At 53.2% G+C, this 17,894-nt stretch overlaps 2 protein-coding genes across 2 annotated transcripts in view; one reads left to right on the forward strand and one right to left on the reverse strand.

The window, feature by feature from the left end:
* The first annotated feature begins 1,988 nt into the window (after positions 1 to 1,988).
* rps27a (ribosomal protein S27a) lies at positions 1,989 to 4,526 on the forward strand. Its single transcript, XM_084489396.1, has 6 exons — positions 1,989 to 2,041; positions 2,153 to 2,217; positions 2,747 to 2,801; positions 3,220 to 3,305; positions 4,118 to 4,249; positions 4,351 to 4,526. Exons 2-6 carry the CDS (start codon positions 2,170 to 2,172, stop codon positions 4,498 to 4,500), a joined length of 471 nt encoding a protein of 156 aa, XP_084345522.1. The 5' UTR covers positions 1,989 to 2,041; positions 2,153 to 2,169; the 3' UTR covers positions 4,501 to 4,526.
* Positions 4,527 to 4,943: 417 nt separating this feature from the next.
* LOC311371193 (ubiquitin carboxyl-terminal hydrolase 54-like) overlaps positions 4,944 to 17,894 on the reverse strand; it is a gene marked incomplete at both ends in the record, with an annotated part of 16,624 nt that continues 3,673 nt past the window's right edge. The window contains 14 exons of the mRNA XM_084489397.1: positions 4,944 to 5,017; positions 5,135 to 5,305; positions 6,483 to 6,747; positions 6,901 to 6,975; positions 7,729 to 7,790; positions 8,950 to 9,338; positions 9,568 to 9,626; positions 10,143 to 10,276; positions 10,975 to 11,094; positions 12,228 to 12,380; positions 14,357 to 14,486; positions 15,183 to 15,253; positions 16,130 to 16,216; positions 17,530 to 17,716. Coding sequence (XP_084345523.1) covers positions 4,944 to 5,017; positions 5,135 to 5,305; positions 6,483 to 6,747; positions 6,901 to 6,975; positions 7,729 to 7,790; positions 8,950 to 9,338; positions 9,568 to 9,626; positions 10,143 to 10,276; positions 10,975 to 11,094; positions 12,228 to 12,380; positions 14,357 to 14,486; positions 15,183 to 15,253; positions 16,130 to 16,216; positions 17,530 to 17,716 — 1,977 coding nt within the window. The remainder of the gene's footprint in view (positions 5,018 to 5,134; positions 5,306 to 6,482; positions 6,748 to 6,900; positions 6,976 to 7,728; positions 7,791 to 8,949; positions 9,339 to 9,567; positions 9,627 to 10,142; positions 10,277 to 10,974; positions 11,095 to 12,227; positions 12,381 to 14,356; positions 14,487 to 15,182; positions 15,254 to 16,129; positions 16,217 to 17,529; positions 17,717 to 17,894) is intronic.

A 17,894-nucleotide genomic window follows, 5' to 3' on the forward strand; every position in this document is an offset into this window, starting at 1 on the left:
TCCGCGATTACATAGCCAATGTGGTCTTATTATAGCCCGATCATTCACTAAAAAACACACAGAAAGATTAAATCATCCAGCATATTATTTCAATGTGTGAGGGCAGGGATGATCGCACAGTTGCTGTTACAGAATGCTGCGCGATTTAATCTGCACAGTGGAATGAGCGCTGGGCGGAAATGTTTGCGCATTTCAGAAGCAGAGATTTCAGAGATTCCGTACAAAAATATATGTCTAATTTGTCAGTTTGCCGTGTGTATGCCTGGCACAAATGCTCCCGTTGAACTAATCTTTCCATCATGGCGGTATTTGGACTGAGAGGAACCTAAGGACCGTTCGTGTGGTAATTACTGGCGACGTCCTGATCAGGTTACTAGGTTTCGTTGCTGGAGTTATTGCCCGCCAGCCAGTCGTGGTAAGTATGAATACCGCACCTTTACTACTCCACCAAGACGCACCGCACCGAACCGCACCGCTCGGTGGAAACGAGGCATTAGTACATCAGTACTGTGTTAGGACTGTCTCAGTACTAGTACTACCTCAGTACTGTGTTAGGACTGTCTCAGTACTACCTCAGTACTACCTCAGTACTGTGTTAGGACTGTCTCAGTACTAGTACTACCTCAGTACTGTGTTAGGACTGTCTCCGTACTACCTCAGTACTGTGTTAGGACTGTCTCAGTACTGTCTCAGTACTGTGTTAGGACTGTCTCAGTACTACCTCAGTACTGTGTTAGGACTGTCTCAGTACTATGTCAGTACTACCTCAGTACTGTGTTAGGACTGTCTCAGTACCATGTTAGTACGGTGTTAATACTTGGTCAGTACTATGTCAGTACGGTGTTATGTGTTACTGTCAGTACTAGGTACTACTAGTGTTTGGTATTACAGTATTATAGTATTAACAGCACATGCGTCATATTGTAACGAGTTGTAACTACCTGACGACACACGTTAACTACAGTGTCAGGTGACCTGCCTGATGACACGCAGACCTAGACCTTATTATGCAATCAAACAGAATAGGTTTGAGAGCAAAACTTTCCACACTGCAATCAAAAAATAGATTTGAGAGCAAAACTATCGACACTGCAATCAAAAAATGTTTTATTGTAAGTAAAATAAATGTGATTAAAAATGTATTAATGGGAATCCAAAAGTTTTGTTTGCGAATCCAAAAGTTTTGCTTGCTGTTGAGCTGAATCTCGTGGGCGGGACCTACGCCGAAAGATGTAAGACACGTCTCTATTGGCCAGTCTCGATCGGAGTGACAGCTTGGCAACAAAACTTTTGGATTTGCAAACAAAACTTTTGGATTTGCAAACAAAACTTTTGGATTCCCATTAATACATTTTTAATCACATTTATTTTACTTACAATAAAACATTTTTTGATTGCAGTGTCGATAGTTTTGCTCTCAAATCTATTTTTTGATTGCAGTGTGGAAAGTTTTGCTCTCAAACCTATTCTGTTTGACTGCATAATAAAGACACAAATCTACCTCCATACTATGGAGGTATAAGTAGTAAGTCTGTTCCTCGCGAGACTGGTTCTCCTGCGTAATGACGTCAGACGTCATAACAGTTCTTTTGATATCCTGCGTCAATTAACAACGCAGCCGTGTATTAAGAGAACGCATACATTTTATAAATGTCTTCTCTAAAAAGTGTTTGTATTTTTGTAAAAAAAAAAAAAAAATTTTAAAAAATATATATATATATCGCAGTTACTATGGATATAATTATAGGCACATAAGAAATGCCGCGATTAAATGCGCAGGAGGTGTTTTTTGTTTTGTTTATCACATACATGATTACAAATGTCATAATAATAGCAGGAGCTTAATATAAAATATAATTAAAATACACAAACCAGCACAAGCACAAGATAAACATGGAATACAATTATTTGTTAACGCATACTGTGTATTTGATCGGGCAGCGGAGCGGCCACCTCCCCCGTGCGCAGCGCTCAGTAAACCCCGTAGCGGCGGCCCCAGGACCCCCTCTTCTACCGCGCCGCCATTAGGAGTCGACCTGCGGTAAGCGCTCTCCGCCGCGATCCGCGATATTCACCCTAAAACCCGCCGAAAACGACCGGGCTTCGGGCTCTTTCTGGGGCCTAACGTGTGTGTAAACCTTTCCCCCCGCAGGTGGGCCAAACGCCAAGATGCAGATTTTCGTAAAAACCCTCACGGGGAAGACCATCACCCTCGAGGTGAGTCCTGTTAGCTCGCAGCGCTAGCCGTTAGCTCCGGCTGGTAGCGGAGTGTGGCTGTCGGCCGGTCCGTCGGTCGGTCCTCTAACACGAAGACACATCGGGGGACACGTGCAGCCTCACCGGGGCCCGGGGGGACACGTGCACCCCCGGTGGTCGGTGGCGCACGGGGTGTCACCGCGTTACCCAAGCTAACGAGCTAGCCCGCACGCTGCAGCGGAGACACTAGACCGGGTTAGAGAGCCACATGTCCCCGGGTTAGAGAGGCGCATGTCCCGGGTTAGAGAGCCACATGTCCCGGGTAAAGATGTAATTAAGACGTGCAAACCCGGTCTTAATTACATCTTTACCCGGGACATGTGGCTCTCTAACCCGGGACATGTGTGATATTGTCGTCGTGGTTCTTTTGCGACTCAAAGTGTTGTTTGGCTGTTCCGCTTAATGTACCTCAACTCACCTTAACTCCTGCATCCAAACCCCCGTAATGCGCCCTGATGACCCGCTGGCTCATCCTCCGCTCTCCCCACAGGTCGAACCCTCGGATACTATTGAGAATGTCAAGGCTAAGATCCAGGACAAAGAGGGTGAGTGCCTGAACCATTACCCACCCTTAACTCAGGATCTGAACCATTACCCACCCTTAACTCAGGATCTGAACCATTACCCACCCTTAACGCAGGATCTCAACCATTACTGACACCTTAACTTGGGATCTCAACCATTACTGACACCTTAACTTGGGATCTCAACCATTACTGACACCTTAACTTGGGATCTCAACCATTACTGACACCTTAACTTGGGATCTCAACCATTACTGACAGCTTAACTTGGGATCTCAACCATTACTGACACCTTAACTTGGGATCTCAACCATTACTGACACCTTAACTTGGGATCTCAACCACCACTGACCTGTTGCCTAACGAGTTAAAGCAGTAGTGGTGAGCTGGTTGAGGACGTGGTGGTTCTGCTGTAGCTCACCCCCCCGTCTCTCTGCAGGGATCCCCCCCGACCAGCAGAGGCTGATCTTCGCCGGTAAGCAGCTGGAGGACGGACGCACACTGTCGGACTACAACATCCAGAAGGTAAGGGACCAGGCGCTGGTCGTCTGCTGGGGGCTGGTTCTACGGGCTGTGGGGGGCTGGTTCTAGGGGCTGTAGGGGGCTGGTTCTAGGGGCTGTAGGGGGCTGGTTCTAGGGGCTGTAGGGGGCTGGTTCTAGGGGCTGTAGGGGGCTGGTTCTAGGGGCTGTGGGGGGCTGGTTCTAGGGGCTGTGGGGGGGCTGGTTCTAGGGGCTGTAGGGGGCTGGTTCTAGGGGCTGTAGGGGGCTGGTTCTAGGGGCTGTAGGGGGCTGGTTCTAGGGGCTGTGGGGGGCTGGTTCTAGGGGCTGTGGGGGGGCTGGTTCTAGGGGCTGTAGGGGGCTGGTTCTAGGGGCTGTGGGGGGCTGGTTCTAGGGGCTGTAGGGGGCTGTGGGGGGGCTGGTTCTAGGGGCTGTGGGGGGGCTGGTTCTAGGGGCTGTGGGGGGCTGGTTCTAGGGGCTGCGGGGGGGCTGGTTCTAGGGGCTGTAGGGGGGCTGGTTCTAGGGGCTGTAGGGGGGCTGGTTCTAGGGGCTGTAGGGGGGCTGGTTCTAGGGGCTGTAGGGGGGCTGGTTCTAGGGGCTGTAGGGGGGCTGGTTCTAGGGGCTGTAGGGGGGCTGGTTCTAGGGGCTGTGGGGGGGCTGGTTCTAGGGGCTGTAGGGGGCTGGTTCTAGGGGCTGTGGGGGGCTGGTTCTAGGGGCTGTGGGGGGCTGGTTCTAGGGGCTGCGGGGGGGCTGGTTCTAGGGGCTGCGGGGCGTCCGTTCGAGGGTGTCCAGGCTGGTTCTGGTGGGCCGGTGTAATGGAGGGTTGATGTTTTCTCCAGGAATCGACCCTCCACCTGGTGCTGCGTCTGCGCGGAGGTGCTAAGAAGAGGAAGAAGAAGTCCTACACCACCCCCAAGAAGAACAAGCACAAGAGGAAGAAGGTCAAGCTCGCTGTGCTCAAGTACTACAAGGTAAGACTCCACCGTCATCGTGCACGCGGCTCAGTGCTGTAGGACTCCTCCTCCACCTCCCATCATGCACGGCGGCCTCATGGTGTTTGTTCTCTGTTCAGGTGGACGAGAACGGGAAGATCCACCGTCTGCGCCGGGAGTGCCCAGCCGACGAGTGCGGCGCCGGTGTGTTCATGGCCAGCCACTTCGACAGACACTACTGTGGCAAGTGCTGTCTGACCTACTGCTTCAACAAGCCTGAGGACAAGTAGATGATCAATAAAGCCCTTTGACTCCACTCTGCCTCCGCTCTGCTTTATTAACACGATAACGCTCAATCCACAACCAATAGAAAAAAAAAAAACGGGATGAACACGTCAGACGTTAACTAGGCTGAGCTCATGCTGAACATTGGGCCACCAGTAGAAACCGGAGCATTCTGAGCCACTAAGGCCTAAATGTCTAAATGCAGTTTAGGGGGGGGGAAGCACATAACTTTATTTTAGAAAAATAAACCCAGCATGCATCCTGATGCTGATGCTATCACATGCCGGACGTTCAGCAGCAGGATGTTGGTGTCTCTAGAGGACGGTGCAGGAGTCTACAGCCACACTGCAGGGCCGACCGCCCCTAGCCGTCCATACAGCTGCACACGTCACACCTGGGGATCCACAGTAACCATTATGTAGTGAATGTACAGGACGGCTGAATGCCATCACACTGCAGCCATCGTCTCTTCAGCTAGGCTCCAGTCCTCGTCCAGCTTTGGCCGCTGTGACGAACGCGACGCTTCAGAACGGCACGAGTTCAGATCCCCGCTTGGAATATAACGAGGCGTGGGAATGTTTTCCAGAGTAAGGTTTATAGAGCGGCCTGGTTCAGTAGCAGCAGGGAGGGGGGGGCTACCTGGGGGCGGGGCTAGAGTAGGGAGTAAGGTGGTGGCGCAGGGCAGCGTAGTACGAACAAGGGTGGAGCTCCTCTGGAGGCGGGTGGGGCCCGGGACAGGGTGGTGGGGCTCATCTGGAGGTGGGTGGAGATCATCTGGAGGGTGGAGGTGGGTGGGGCTCATCTGGACCCCTGGAGGTGGGTGGAGATCATCTGGAGGGTGGGGCTGGTGGCGTAGAGCCAGGCCACACTGAGGCTCCTCTGCTCAGAGAACTCCTGTCAGTCTGATCTGAGGAAGAGAACAACAAAGTCTTTGTTCTGTTAATAAAGATATTCTGTATTTAATTCACTTTAAAAGTACAGCCATGACTCTGTTAGTGAACCGGAGAGACTGCGGCTCCTAACAGCCTCTAGAGCCGGCGTGGTAACCGTCTTAACCTCTGGAGCCGGTGGGGAACGTACGGCCCGCCAAAGCCTTTCATCCACGGAGGCATGGGCAAAAAAACTTTAAAAAAAGCATGTAGCCTAGCCTACAATATAGTCATACAAGCATAAGTGACAACTTTTGAACAAAATTAATTAAGGAGAAAAAGATTCTAAACCGAACTAGCATGGCATCCGCCAAGAAACGAAAGGGTGAGAATAAATGTCGTGTTTTTTCCGAGAAAAACGGACTGATGATTACTGCTTTGTTGAAGTGAAGGGCAGGTCGGTTTGCCTCGTGTGTGGAGAATCGCTCGCTGTGATGAAAGACCAACCTGGAACGTCCTTACAGCGCTAAACATGCTAGGCTAAGTGAATCGCAGCGGCAGTTACACAACGACAAAATAAACACTTAAGAGAAGTTTGGGGGCCCAACAAGCAGCTTTCACCAGACCATTCAGAGAGAGAAAACGTTGTGCAGGCAAGTTATGTGGTGAGGGAGTTATTTTTATAGGCCTAAAAAAAAGTGCGGCTCCCGAAACAAGTTAAAATAATTGATACGGCCCTTGATGTCAAAAAGGTTCCCCACCCCTGGACTAGGGACATCACTGGTCAGGCTGCAGCCTAACCCTAACCCAGCTAACCCTAACCACTACTACCCTAACCCAGCTAACCCTAACCACTACTACCCTAACCCAGCTAACCCTAATCCTGTTGCGTTCGCTTGTGAGACAGATTTCTGCTGGCATGTGAACTCACTGTTCTTTCCATTACATGGTTAACATAATGAATCATGACAAATGTCTATATGGATCCACTGTACGATGTTTAACCACTGACTCATCTCCGGCATTAAATGTGATGACGTTTATGACGCTGCTGACGGTTGGACGTGGACGTCCTACAGGCTGCAGCCAGACATGAGACGGGCCTCTAGGGGGGTCACTGTGGGTGTAGATGGTTGTCATGGTGACGGGTTGGCTGTAGATGGTTGTCATGGTGACGGGTTGGGTGTAGATGGTTGTCATGGTGACGGGTTGGCTGTAGATGGTTGTCATGGTGACGGGTTGGGTGTAGATGGTTGTCATGGTGACGGGTTGGGTGTAGATGGTTGTGATCTTACCTGAGTGCTCTGTGGGAGGAGCAGGAGGAGCAGGAGGAGGAGGAGCAGCAGGAGGAGGAGGAGAGGAGCGGTATCGGTCAGGGCGGGCCTTCAGGGAGGAGGAGTCAACATGATGATTGTGTGTGTGTGTGTGTGTGTGTGTGTGTGTGTGTGTGTGTGTGTGTGTGTGTGTGTGTGTGTGTGTGTGTGTGTGTGTGTGTGTGTGTGTGTGTGTGTGTGTGTGTGTGTGTGTGTCTCTCACCCGGGCCCTCGGCCGCCGCCGGTTGGTGCGTCTCAGGCTCTCTGCACTGTCGTCCTCATCGCCATGGAAACCACCCTGGAAGTGGGAGGAGACAGCGACCTTACACCTGTAGGGTGGGGTCACCTGTAGGGTGGGGTCACCTGTAGGGTGGGGTCACCTGTAGGGTGGGGTCACCTGTAGGGTGGGTGGGGTCACCTGTAGGGTGGGTGGGGCTACCTGTAGGGTGGGTGGGGTCACCTGTAGGGTGGGGTTACCTGTAGGGTGAGTGGGGTCACCTGTAGGGTGGGGTCACCTGTAGGGTGGGTGGGGTCACCTGTAGGGTGGGGTCACCTGTAGGGTGTGGTTACCTGTAGGGTGGGTGGGGTCACCTGTAGGGTGGGTGGGGTCACCTGTAGGGTGGGGTCACCTGTAGGGTGGGGTCACCTGTAGGGTGAGTGGGGTCACCTGTAGGGTGGGGTCACCTGTAGGGTGGGGTTACCTGTAGGGTGGGTGGGGTCACCTGTAGGGTGGGTGGGGTCACCTGTAGGGTGGGGTCACCTGTAGGGTGGGGTCACCTGTAGGGTGGGTGGGGTCACCTGTAGGGTGGGGCTACCTGTAGGGTGGGGTCACCTGTAGGGTGGGTGGGGTCACCTGTAGGGTGGGTGGGGCTACCTGTAGGGTGGGTGGGGCTACCTGTAGGGTGGGGTCACCTGTAGGGTGGGGTCACCTGTAGGGTGGGTGTGGTCACCTGTAGGGTGGGTGGGGTTACCTGTAGGGTGGGTGGGGTCACCTGTAGGGTGGGGTCACCTGTAGGGTGGGTGTGGTCACCTGTAGGGTGGGTGTGGTTACCTGTAGGGTGGGTGGGGTTCGGTGTTTCTCCATCTCTGCTGTGGGAGTCTTAGACCTGCTGGCTGTCCACACACACACACACACACACACACACACACACACACACACACACACACACACACACACACTGGTCAGCACGTCTTTAACTGATGACACAACCTCAGTTAAGACACTCACTAGTAGAGAGGTTAACTAGTAGAGGGGTTAACTAGTAGAGAGGTTAACTAGTAGAGGGGTTAACTAGTAGAGGGGTTAACTAGTAGAGGGGTTAACTAGTAGAGGGGTTAACTAGTAGAGAGACTAACTAGTAGAGAGGCTAACTAGTAGAGGGGTTAACTAGTAGAGGGGTTAACTAGTAGGGGGGCTAACTAGTAGAGGGGTTAACTAGTAGAGGGGTTAACTAGTAGGGGGGCTAACTAGTAGAGGGGTTAACTAGTAGAGAGGCTAACTAGTAGAGGGGTTAACTAGTAGGGGGGCTAACTAGTAGAGAGACTAACTAGTAGAGGTTAACTAGTAGAGAGGTTAACTAGTAGAGGGGTTAACTAGTAGAGAGGTTAAATAGTAGAGGGGTTAACTAGTAGAGGGGCTAACTAGTAGAGAGGCTAACTAGTAGAGGGGTTAACTAGTAGAGGGGTTAACTAGTAGAGAGGTTAAATAGTAGAGGGGTTAACTAGTAGAGGGGCTAACTAGTAGAGAGGCTAACTAGTAGAGGGGTTAACTAGTAGGGGGGCTAACTAGTAGAGAGGCTAACTAGTAGAGGGGTTAACTAGTAGAGGGGCTAACTAGTAGAGGGGTTAACTAGTAGGGGGGCTAACTAGTAGAGGGGTTAACTAGTAGAGGGGTTAACTAGTAGGGGGGCTAACTAGTAGAGGGGTTAACTAGTAGAGAGGCTAACTAGTAGAGGGGTTAACTAGTAGGGGGGCTAACTAGTAGGGAGACTAACTAGTAGAGGTTAACTAGTAGAGAGGTTAACTAGTAGAGGGGTTAACTAGTAGAGAGGTTAAATAGTAGAGGGGTTAACTAGTAGAGGGGCTAACTAGTAGAGAGGCTAACTAGTAGAGGGGTTAACTAGTAGGGGGGCTAACTAGTAGAGAGGCTAACTAGTAGAGGGGTTAACTAGTAGAGGGGCTAACTAGCAGGGGGGCTAACTAGTAGAGGGGTTAACTAGTAGAGGGGTTAACTAGCAGGGGGGCTAACTAGGACTAGTACTGGTCTGGGTACCTCTGGTGCTGCTGCCCCGCTGCATGCTGGGAGCTCGCAGGCTGGCCCGGTACAGCGCCTCCAGCTCAGACGTGTCCTGATTGGTCGAGCCGCGCAGCGCGCCCTGGGATTGGTCGGTCGGGCCGCCGGCGTGCGGCAGCGGCATGGTCGCCGTGGCAGCAGGGGGTGGGGCCGAGCGGAGAGGGGGAGGGGCCTGCGTGGGTGGTCTGTGCCTGTCTGTGGTTTTGTGGGCGTGGCCAGTCGGAGGGGCGTGGCCTGGAGGAGGAGGGTGGGGGGGGGGCGGGGCCCCCCGGGGTGGACCTGTGGGGGCGGAGTCAGCAGCGGCAGGAGGCGGGCCTTGGTGCTCCTGTCTGTCTGTCAGAAGTACTTGGAGCAAGACAGGCTCTGAACTGTGGACGCACGCACACACACACACACACACACACACACACACGCACACACACACACACACACACGCACACACACACACACACACACACACACACACACACACACACACACACACACACACACACACACACACACACACACACACACACACACACACACTTCTGTTGGTCGATGTGAATCAGAGGTCGCCGGTCAGCGGTGGGCCGGAGCTAGCGTGTGATTGGTTACCTGGAGGCCTGTGGGAGCTGTAGCTCCGCCCCCTCCAGGACGCCAGCGGTGTGGTGCAGCTGGAGGAGGAGGAGGGGGGGGGGTGGTGGGGGTGGTGGGGGTGGTGGTGGTGGTGGGCCGTATCCATGGCGACACTGACGGCTCTTACTAGAATCAACGCTTTCCTGGCTTAATGTCGCTAGCAGTTCATGTTGTGCTACGTTCTGCTCTTGTTGTGCTACGTTCTGCTCTTGTTGTGCTACGTTCTGCTCTTGTTGTGCTACGTTCTGCTCTTGTTGTGCTACGTTCTGCTCTTGTTGTGCTACGTTCTGCTCTTGTTGTGCTACGTTGTGCTCTTGTTGTGCTACGTTCTGCTCTTGTTGTGCTACGTTCTGCTCTTGTTGTGCTACGTTCTGCTCTTGTTGTGCTACGTTCTGCTCTTGTTGTGCTACGTTGTGCTCTTGTTGTGCTACGTTGTGCTGTACCTCTGGCTGCGTTACGGCCCATCGCGGCTGTTGTACTACGTCTGGATGTATTTTATGCCGTACTTCCTGCCGTACTTCCTGCCGTACTTCCTGCCGTACTTCCTGCCGTACTTCCTGCCGCAGCAGCATGCGTTGCTGTAGGCCCCGTGCTCGCTGCAGGCAGCGCTGCAGGCGGGCCTGGGAGCCGGGCCTCCCGCCCGGGCTGCCGGTTCGACTCCCTGCTGCTAGCGCAGAGCTGAGCTTCACTGGAGCCAAAACAGAACGACAACGACGATTGGACGAATGAAACAGGAAATGGAGTTCACAGAGGGGGGGGGGGTGGATGGGAGGGATGTGTGTGTGTGGTTGTGTGTGTGTGTGTGTGTGGTTGCGTGTGTAGTTGGTGTGTGTGTGTGTGTAGTTGGTGTGTGTGTGTGTGGTTGTGTGTGTAGTTGGTGTGTGTGTGTGTGTGTGGTTGTGTGTGTAGTTGGTGTGTGTGTGTGTGTAGTTGGTGTGTGTGTGTGTGTAGTTGGTGTGTGTGTGTGTGGTTGTGTGTGTAGTTGGTGTGTGTGTGTGTGTGTGGTTGTGTGTGTAGTTGGTGTGTGTGTGTGTGTGTGTGAATGATGAGTGGGTGATGAGCTCTCAACAAACGGCCCATCCTCTGTTCTCCAGGAGGATATTGGGTCCCTTAGAACCTCTCAGTAGAACCTCTCAGTAGAACCTCAGTAGAACCTCAGTAGAACCTCAGTAGAACCTCAGTAGAACCTCTCAGTAGAACCTCAGTAGAACCTCAGTAGAACCTCAGTAGAACCTCTCAGTAGAACCTCTCAGTAGAACCTCTCAGTAGAACCTCTCAGTAGAACCATGTGATCACAGTAGCACCTGTGTGTGTGTGTGTGTGTGTGTGTGTGTGTGTGTGTGTGTGTGTGTGTGTGTGTGTGTGTGTGTGTGTGTGTGTACTTACTGACAGCGTCGTTGACCACTGAGAGGGCAGCAGCCACCTCTCCCGCCTTCTCCAGACGCACTGATTGGTCCAAACGAAGCTCCGCCTCCGATACACACCGCTCGCCTCTGACCCTGGTGCCTGCAGGTCAAAGGTCAAAGGTCAACCAGCAGCCCGGACCCTCATGTGTGGAACATCATGATGGAGCATGTTACCTAGCCCCCTAGCTCCTAGCTCCCTTTATACCTAGCCCCCTAGCTCCTAGCTCCCTATATACCTAGCCCCCTAGCTCCTAGCTCCCTTTATACCTAGCCCCCTAGCTCTCTTTATACCTAGCCCCCTAGCTCCCTTTATACCTAGCCCCCTAGCTCCCTTTATACCTAGCCCCCTAGCTCCTAGCTTCCTATATACCTATATACCTAGCCCCCTAGCTCCTAGCTCCCTATATACCTAGCCCCCTAGCTCCTAGCTCCCTTTATACCTAGCCCCCTAGCCCCCTAGCTCCCTATATACCTAGCCCCCTAGCTCCCTATATACCTAGCCCCCTAGCTCCCTATATACCTAGCCCCCTAGCTCCCTTTATACCTAGCCCCCTAGCTCCCTATATACCTAGCCCCCTAGCTCCCTTTATACCTAGCCCCCTAGCTCCCTTTATACCTAGCCCCCTAGCTCCCTTTATACCTAGCCCCCTAGCTCCCTTTATACCTAGCCCCCTAGCCCCCTATATACCTAGCCCCCTATATACCTAGCCCCCTAGCTCCCTATATACCTAGCCCCCTAGCTCCCTATATACCTAGCCCCCTAGCTCCCTATATACCTAGCCCCCTATATACCTAGCCCCCTAGCTCCCTATATACCTAGCCCCCTATATACCTAGCCCCCTAGCTCCCTTTATACCTAGCCCCCTAGCTCCCTTTATACCTAGCCCCCTAGCTCCCTTTATACCTAGCCCCCTAGCTCCCTTTATACCTAGCCCCCTAGCCCCCTATATACCTAGCTCCCTTTATACCTAGCCCCCTAGCTCCCTTTATACCTAGCCCCCTAGCTCCCTTTATACCTAGCCCCCTAGCCCCCTATATACCTAGCTCCCTTTATACCTAGCCCCCTAGCCCCCTATATACCTAGCCCCCTATATACCTAGCCCCCTAGCCCTCTAGCTCCCTACAGCTGAAGAAACATCTCTTTACATCTCACTAACTGATTAGTGCTTCTTTGTTAAAGTGTGTGTGTGTGTGTGTGTGTGTGTGTGTGTGTGTGTGTGTGTGTGTCCAGACCTTGTATCTGCAGCTGGTCCAGGTCCAGGACCTTGCTGGGTGTGGGGTTGAATCCCATGGCCGCCTCTCTCTCCCTCTCCCTCTCTGTCTGCTGCTCTTCCTCTCTCGCCCGCTTCCACACCTCATCCTGGAGCTCGTCCAGCTCGCTGCGTCCTGGGAGGGGCAGCGGTTACAGCTGTGTGTTACAGGTGTGTGTTACAGCTGTGTGTTACAGCTGTGTTACAGGTGTGTGTTACAGCTGTGTGTTACAGCTGTGTGTTACAGGTGTGTGTTACAGCTGTGTGTTACAGCTGTGTGTTACAGGTGTATGTTACAGCTGTGTGTTACAGGTGTATGTTACAGCTGTGTTACAGCTGTGTGTTACAGCTGTGTGTTACAGCTGTGTTACAGCTGTGTGTTACAGCTGTGTGTTACAGCTGTGTTACAGCTGTGTGTTACAGCTGTGTGTTACAGCTGTGTGTTACAGCTGTGTTACAGCTGTGTGTTACAGCTGTGTGTTACAGCTGTGTTACAGCTGTGTGTTACAGCTGTGTGTTACAGCTGTGTGTTACAGCTGTGTTACAGCTGTGGGTTACAGCTGTGTGTTACAGCTGTGTGTTACAGCTGTGTTACAGCTGTGGGTTACAGCTGTGTGTTACAGCTGTGTGTTACAGCTGTGTTACAGCTGTGTGTTACAGCTGTGTGTTACAGCTGTGTTACAGCTGTGTGTTACAGCTGTGTGTTACAGCTGTGTGTTACAGCTGTGTTACAGCTGTGTGTTACAGCTGTGTTACAGCTGTGTGTTACAGCTGTGTGTTACAGCTGTGTGTTACAGCTGTGTGTTACAGGTGTATGTTACAGCTGTGTTACAGGTGTGTGTTACAGCTGTGTGTTACAGCTGTGTGTTACAGGTGTATGTTACAGCTGTGTTACAGCTGTGTGTTACAGCTGTGTGTTACAGCTGTGTTACAGCTGTGTGTTACAGCTGTGTGTTACAGCTGTGTTACAGCTGTGTGTTACAGCTGTGTGTTACAGCTGTGTGTTACAGCTGTGTTACAGCTGTGTGTTACAGCTGTGTGTTACAGCTGTGTGTTACAGCTGTGTGTTACAGCTGTGTGTTACAGCTGTGTGTTACAGCTGTGTGTTACAGCTGTGTGTTACAGCTGTGTTACAGCTGTGGGTTACAGCTGTGTGTTACAGCTGTGTGTTACAGCTGTGTGTTACAGCTGTGTGTTACAGCTGTGTTACAGCTGTGGGTTACAGCTGTGTGTTACAGCTGTGTGTTACAGCTGTGTTACAGCTGTGTGTTACAGCTGTGTGTTACAGCTGTGTGTTACAGCTGTGTTACAGCTGTGTGTTACAGCTGTGTGTTACAGCTGTGTTACAGCTGTGTGTTACAGCTGTGTTACAGCTGTGTGTTACAGCTGTGTTACAGCTGTGTGTTACAGCTGTGTTACAGCTGTGTGTTACAGCTGTGTGTTACAGCTGTGTTACAGCTGTGTGTTACAGCTGTGTGTTACAGGTGTGTGTTACAGCTGTGTGTTACAGGTGTATGTTACAGCTGTGTGTTACAGGTGTGTGTTACAGCTGTGTGTTACAGGTGTGTGTTACAGCTGTGTTACAGGTGTGTGTTACAGGTGTGTTACAGGTGTGCAAGAGGTGTTACAGGTGTGTTACAGCTGTGTGTTACAGTTGTGTGTTACAGGTGTGCAAGAGGTGTTACAGGTGTGTTACAGCTGTGTGTTACAGTTGTGTGTTACAGGTGTGTTACAGGTGTGTGTTACAGGTGTGTGTTATGGGTGTGTTACAGGTGTGTGTTACAGGTGTGTTACAGGTGTATTACAGGTGTGTGTTACAAGTGTGTGTTACAGGTGTGTTACAGGTGTGTTACAGGTGTGTGTGTTACAGGTGTGTTACAGGTGTGTGTTACAGGTGTGTTACAGGTGTGTTACAGGTGTGTTACAGGTGTGTGTTACAGGTGTGTGTTATAGCTGTGTTACAGGTGTGTGTTACAGCTATGTGTAAGAGGTGTGTGTTACAGCTGTGTGTTATAGCTGTGTTACAGGTGTGTGTTACAGGTGTGTTACAGGTGTGTGTTACAGGTGTGTTACAGGTGTGTGTTACAGGTGTGTTACAGGTGTGTTATCTACCAGAGGACCTGCAGGCGGTCTGGAGGCTCAGTGGACCGGGGGGGCGGTCTACTGGGCTGCTGTTCCTCTCGCTGGACTCATAACCGCTCTCCGTCCTCTGAATGCCTCCTCCCTGCCTCCCACCTCCTCCTCCCTGCCTCCCACCTCCTCCCCCCTGCCTCCCACCTCCTCCCCCCTGCATAGAGTTGGTACTAGAGTTGAGCGTTGGTTGATTATGTCCAGGGCCAATGATGGGGTAGAGGTTGGAGTTTGGGATTGGACCAGGGCCAGGGTTAGGGTTAATGCTAGGGTAAGGGTTAGGGTTAGGGTTAATGCTAGGGTAAGGGTTAGGGTTAGGGTTAATGCTAGGGTAAGGGTTAGGGTTAGGGTTAATGCTAGGGTAAGGGTTAGGGTTAGGGTTAATGCTAGGGTAAGGGTTAGGGTTAGGGTCAGGGTTAAGGCTAGGCTTAAGGTTAGGGTTAAGGCTAGGCTTAAGGTAAGGGCCAGGGTTAGGGTTAGGGTAAGGGCCAGGGCCCGGGGGGGGGTCCTCCAGCAGGGCCCCCCCCAGCGGGCTGTACCCGGCCTGCCGCCGCCTCTCGCGGCTGAAGAGGCCGTCGATGTGGAGCCCCTCCCTCCTCCACGCGCCCCGCCCCCCCCACCCGCACGCCCGCCACTCGCTGCCGCAGCCGTCCGTCTCCACGCCCCGCCCTCTAGGGGCGGGGCCGGCGGGGAAGGAGGACGGGAGGGAGGAGGAGGAGGAGCAGGAGAGCGGCCGGCTGTGGATGATGCTGTTCATCGTCTCCTTGAGGTCACGGAGCCTCCTGGAGGAGGAGGAGCAGGAGGAGGAGGAGGAGCAGGAGGAGGAGGAGGAGCGGAGAGGAGGAGGGCAGGCGGCCTGGCGCTCCTTCAGAGGCTCCCCTGTGGAGGAGGAGCAGGAGGAGGAGCAGGAGGAGGAGGAGGAGAGGAGGAGGAGGAGGAGGAGGAGGAGAGGAGGAGACATGACACTCATGACACTCGACACTAGGGGTCCTGGTCCGGTGGGTCTGGTCCAGGGGGTCTAGAGGGTCTAGGGGGTCTAGAGGGTCCAGGGGGTCTAGAGAGTCTAGAGGGTCTAGGGGGTCTAGAGGGTCCAGGGGGTCCAGGGGGTTCTGGTCTAGGGGGTCCAGAGGGTCTAGAGGGTCTAGGGGGTCTAGAGGGTCTAGGGGGTCTAGGGGGTCTAGAGGGTCTAGAGGGTCTAGGGGGTCCAGGGGGTCTAGAGGGTCCAGAGGGTCTAGGGGGTCCAGAGGGTCCAGGGGGTCTAGGGGGTCTAGAGGGTCTAGAGGGTCTAGGGGGTTCTGGTCTAGGGGGTCTAGAGGGTCTAGGGGGTCTAGGGGGTTCTGGTCTAGGGGGTCTAGAGGGTCTAGGGGGTCTAGGGGGTCTAGGGGTCCTGGTCCAGGGGGTCTAGAGGGTCTAGGGGGTCTAGAGGGTCTAGAGGGTCCAGGGGGTCCAGGGGGTTCTGGTCCAGGGGGTCTAGAGGGTCTAGAGGGTCCAGGGGGTCCAGAGGGTCTAGAGGGTTCTGGTCTAGAGGGTCCAGGGGGTCCAGGGGGTCCAGGGGGTTCTGGTCTAGGGGGTCTAGGGGTTCTGGTCTAGGGGGTCTAGAGGGTCTAGAGGGTCCAGGGGGTCCAGAGGGTCCAGAGGGTCTAGGGGGTCTAGGGGGTCCAGGGGGTCCTGGTCCGGTGGGTCTGGTCTAGGGGGTCTAGGGGGTCTAGTGGTCTAGGGGGTCTAGGGGGTCTAGGGGTCCTGGTCCGGTCCTACCTGTGTGTGTCTGTCTGCTGGGGGGGCGGGAGCAGCTGTCTGTGGACGAATCGGTCCGGGTGTCACTGGAGACGGACAGGTCCCGCCCTGCACACACACACACACACACACACACACACACACACACACACCACACACACACACACATCCACATATTAATAAAGAGCTCGTTAAGTCTCACAGCCACACAAACACGTTGTCCACGTTGTCCACAGCCCCGTCAGCCAGTAGAGACACGTGTCTCTGGTGACGTCCTGTTCTGAGCTGCAGTAACACGTCCGTCCATGTGGGGGCGCTGGCCGGTGGGGGCAGACTGAACGGGAGTCGACGGCTTCACCCTCAAACTACACTTTTCTCAGGGTGTCGTTTGTTGTCCAGTAATTTGAGAGTCACATTGAAAGGGGGGCTAAGAGAATACACTCAGCTCAATATTACATTTTTTAAGTTCACTTAACTGTTCTAAAAATCAGTTTTAAAAGAAGACGTCACGGCCTGAGGTCCTGCTTGACGGCGAGTTCTGAGTCCCTTTGGCACTTATAATATATATAATATACTATATATATATATAATATATTGTGATGGTTGTTTTATTTTATAACGTAGGTCTTGTTCTTTCCTTCCCGTGTCGTCTTGCCGTCCTGCCTTCCCCCAGAGTCGACTGTTCATTGACCTTTGTGCTCGGTTCTGCCACAGTGAGCGATGTGGTCCAGGTGTTAACCCGTGTGCTCTGGTCAGCCGTCCCACCGTCCTTAGAGTCAACCAGTCGTGTTAACCTTCGTACTTAAACCGGTCACAAAGGAGAAGACATCAGCCGTTTCTCAATACCGAGTACGCGGACTACGTACTCACGGACGTACTCGGCAAGTCCGGACTTTCAAGTACAGACTTCCGAGAACGCGAGTACGCACTCTGCAACTGGAACAGCAGCGGACTCGATGATGCATTCTGGGATATTTAACGGTCCCAAGTCCACACGAGTCACACCTCCGATGCGTCCTCGGTGGAACGGCCTCATCGAGAACGCATCGAGAACACACACAGGTTTTACGACAGTACTCTGGAACAGTGCTTGGGCTTGGGCTACCACTGATGACGTTTACCGAGAACGCAAGTACACGAGAACACACGAGAACGCGAATTGAGAAACGGCTATCCTCTCAGGCACTCTTCTGCCTGATGCAGACACAGGCAGCTCTGTGTCTCGGGCAAACATTACCTGAGTTGATTATTGACGTCTGCGATGTGGGGAGGGTCTGAAACGGTATAAATAACTCAGACTGTATTCTGGACTCTGCTAGAGAGGAGTCTAACGTAATGCATTAAGCCGAGGATAACAGTCGGCCAAGTACTGGGTGCTTGAACGACGATCCTGAGCGGAGGCTGTGTTGCCATGGAGATACCTGAGTCCTCGCTGTCGTCGGGGGTGGCGGGGGGCCGCGGGCCGCGGGCGGGGGGGCCGGGGGGGCCGGGGGGCCCGGGGGGGGGCAGGACCACCGCCGCCCCGCGGGGGTCCGCGTAGAGCAGCAGCAGAGGCTGGTAGCGGCCCCTGATGCAGCGCCAGACAACGTCCCTCCAGCGGGGCCCCACCTCAACACACAGCGCACACTTATGTACACACAGTACACACAACACACACAACGCACACAACGCACACTTATGTACACACTACACACACTTATGTACACACTACACACTACACACAACACACACTTATGTACACACAGTACACACTTATGTACACACTACACACAGCACACACTTATGT

This window comes from Micromesistius poutassou, assembly GCF_964030765.1.
Source record: "Micromesistius poutassou genome assembly, contig: SCAFFOLD_259, whole genome shotgun sequence".
NCBI lineage: Eukaryota > Metazoa > Chordata > Actinopteri > Gadiformes > Gadidae > Micromesistius > Micromesistius poutassou.

What these genes read in the sequence shown, in the direction of transcription:
- rps27a (XM_084489396.1), top strand. Translation starts at nt 2,170, where the DNA reads ATGCAGATTTTCGTAAAAACCCTCACGGGGAAGACCATCACCCTCGAG. An exon ending in GGAAGACCATCACCCTCGAG is followed by an intron (nt 2,218 to 2,746) that starts GTGAGTCCTGTT and finishes CTCTCCCCACAG; the next exon opens with GTCGAACCCTCGGATACTAT. An exon ending in TAAGATCCAGGACAAAGAGG is followed by an intron (nt 2,802 to 3,219) that starts GTGAGTGCCTGA and finishes GTCTCTCTGCAG; the next exon opens with GGATCCCCCCCGACCAGCAG.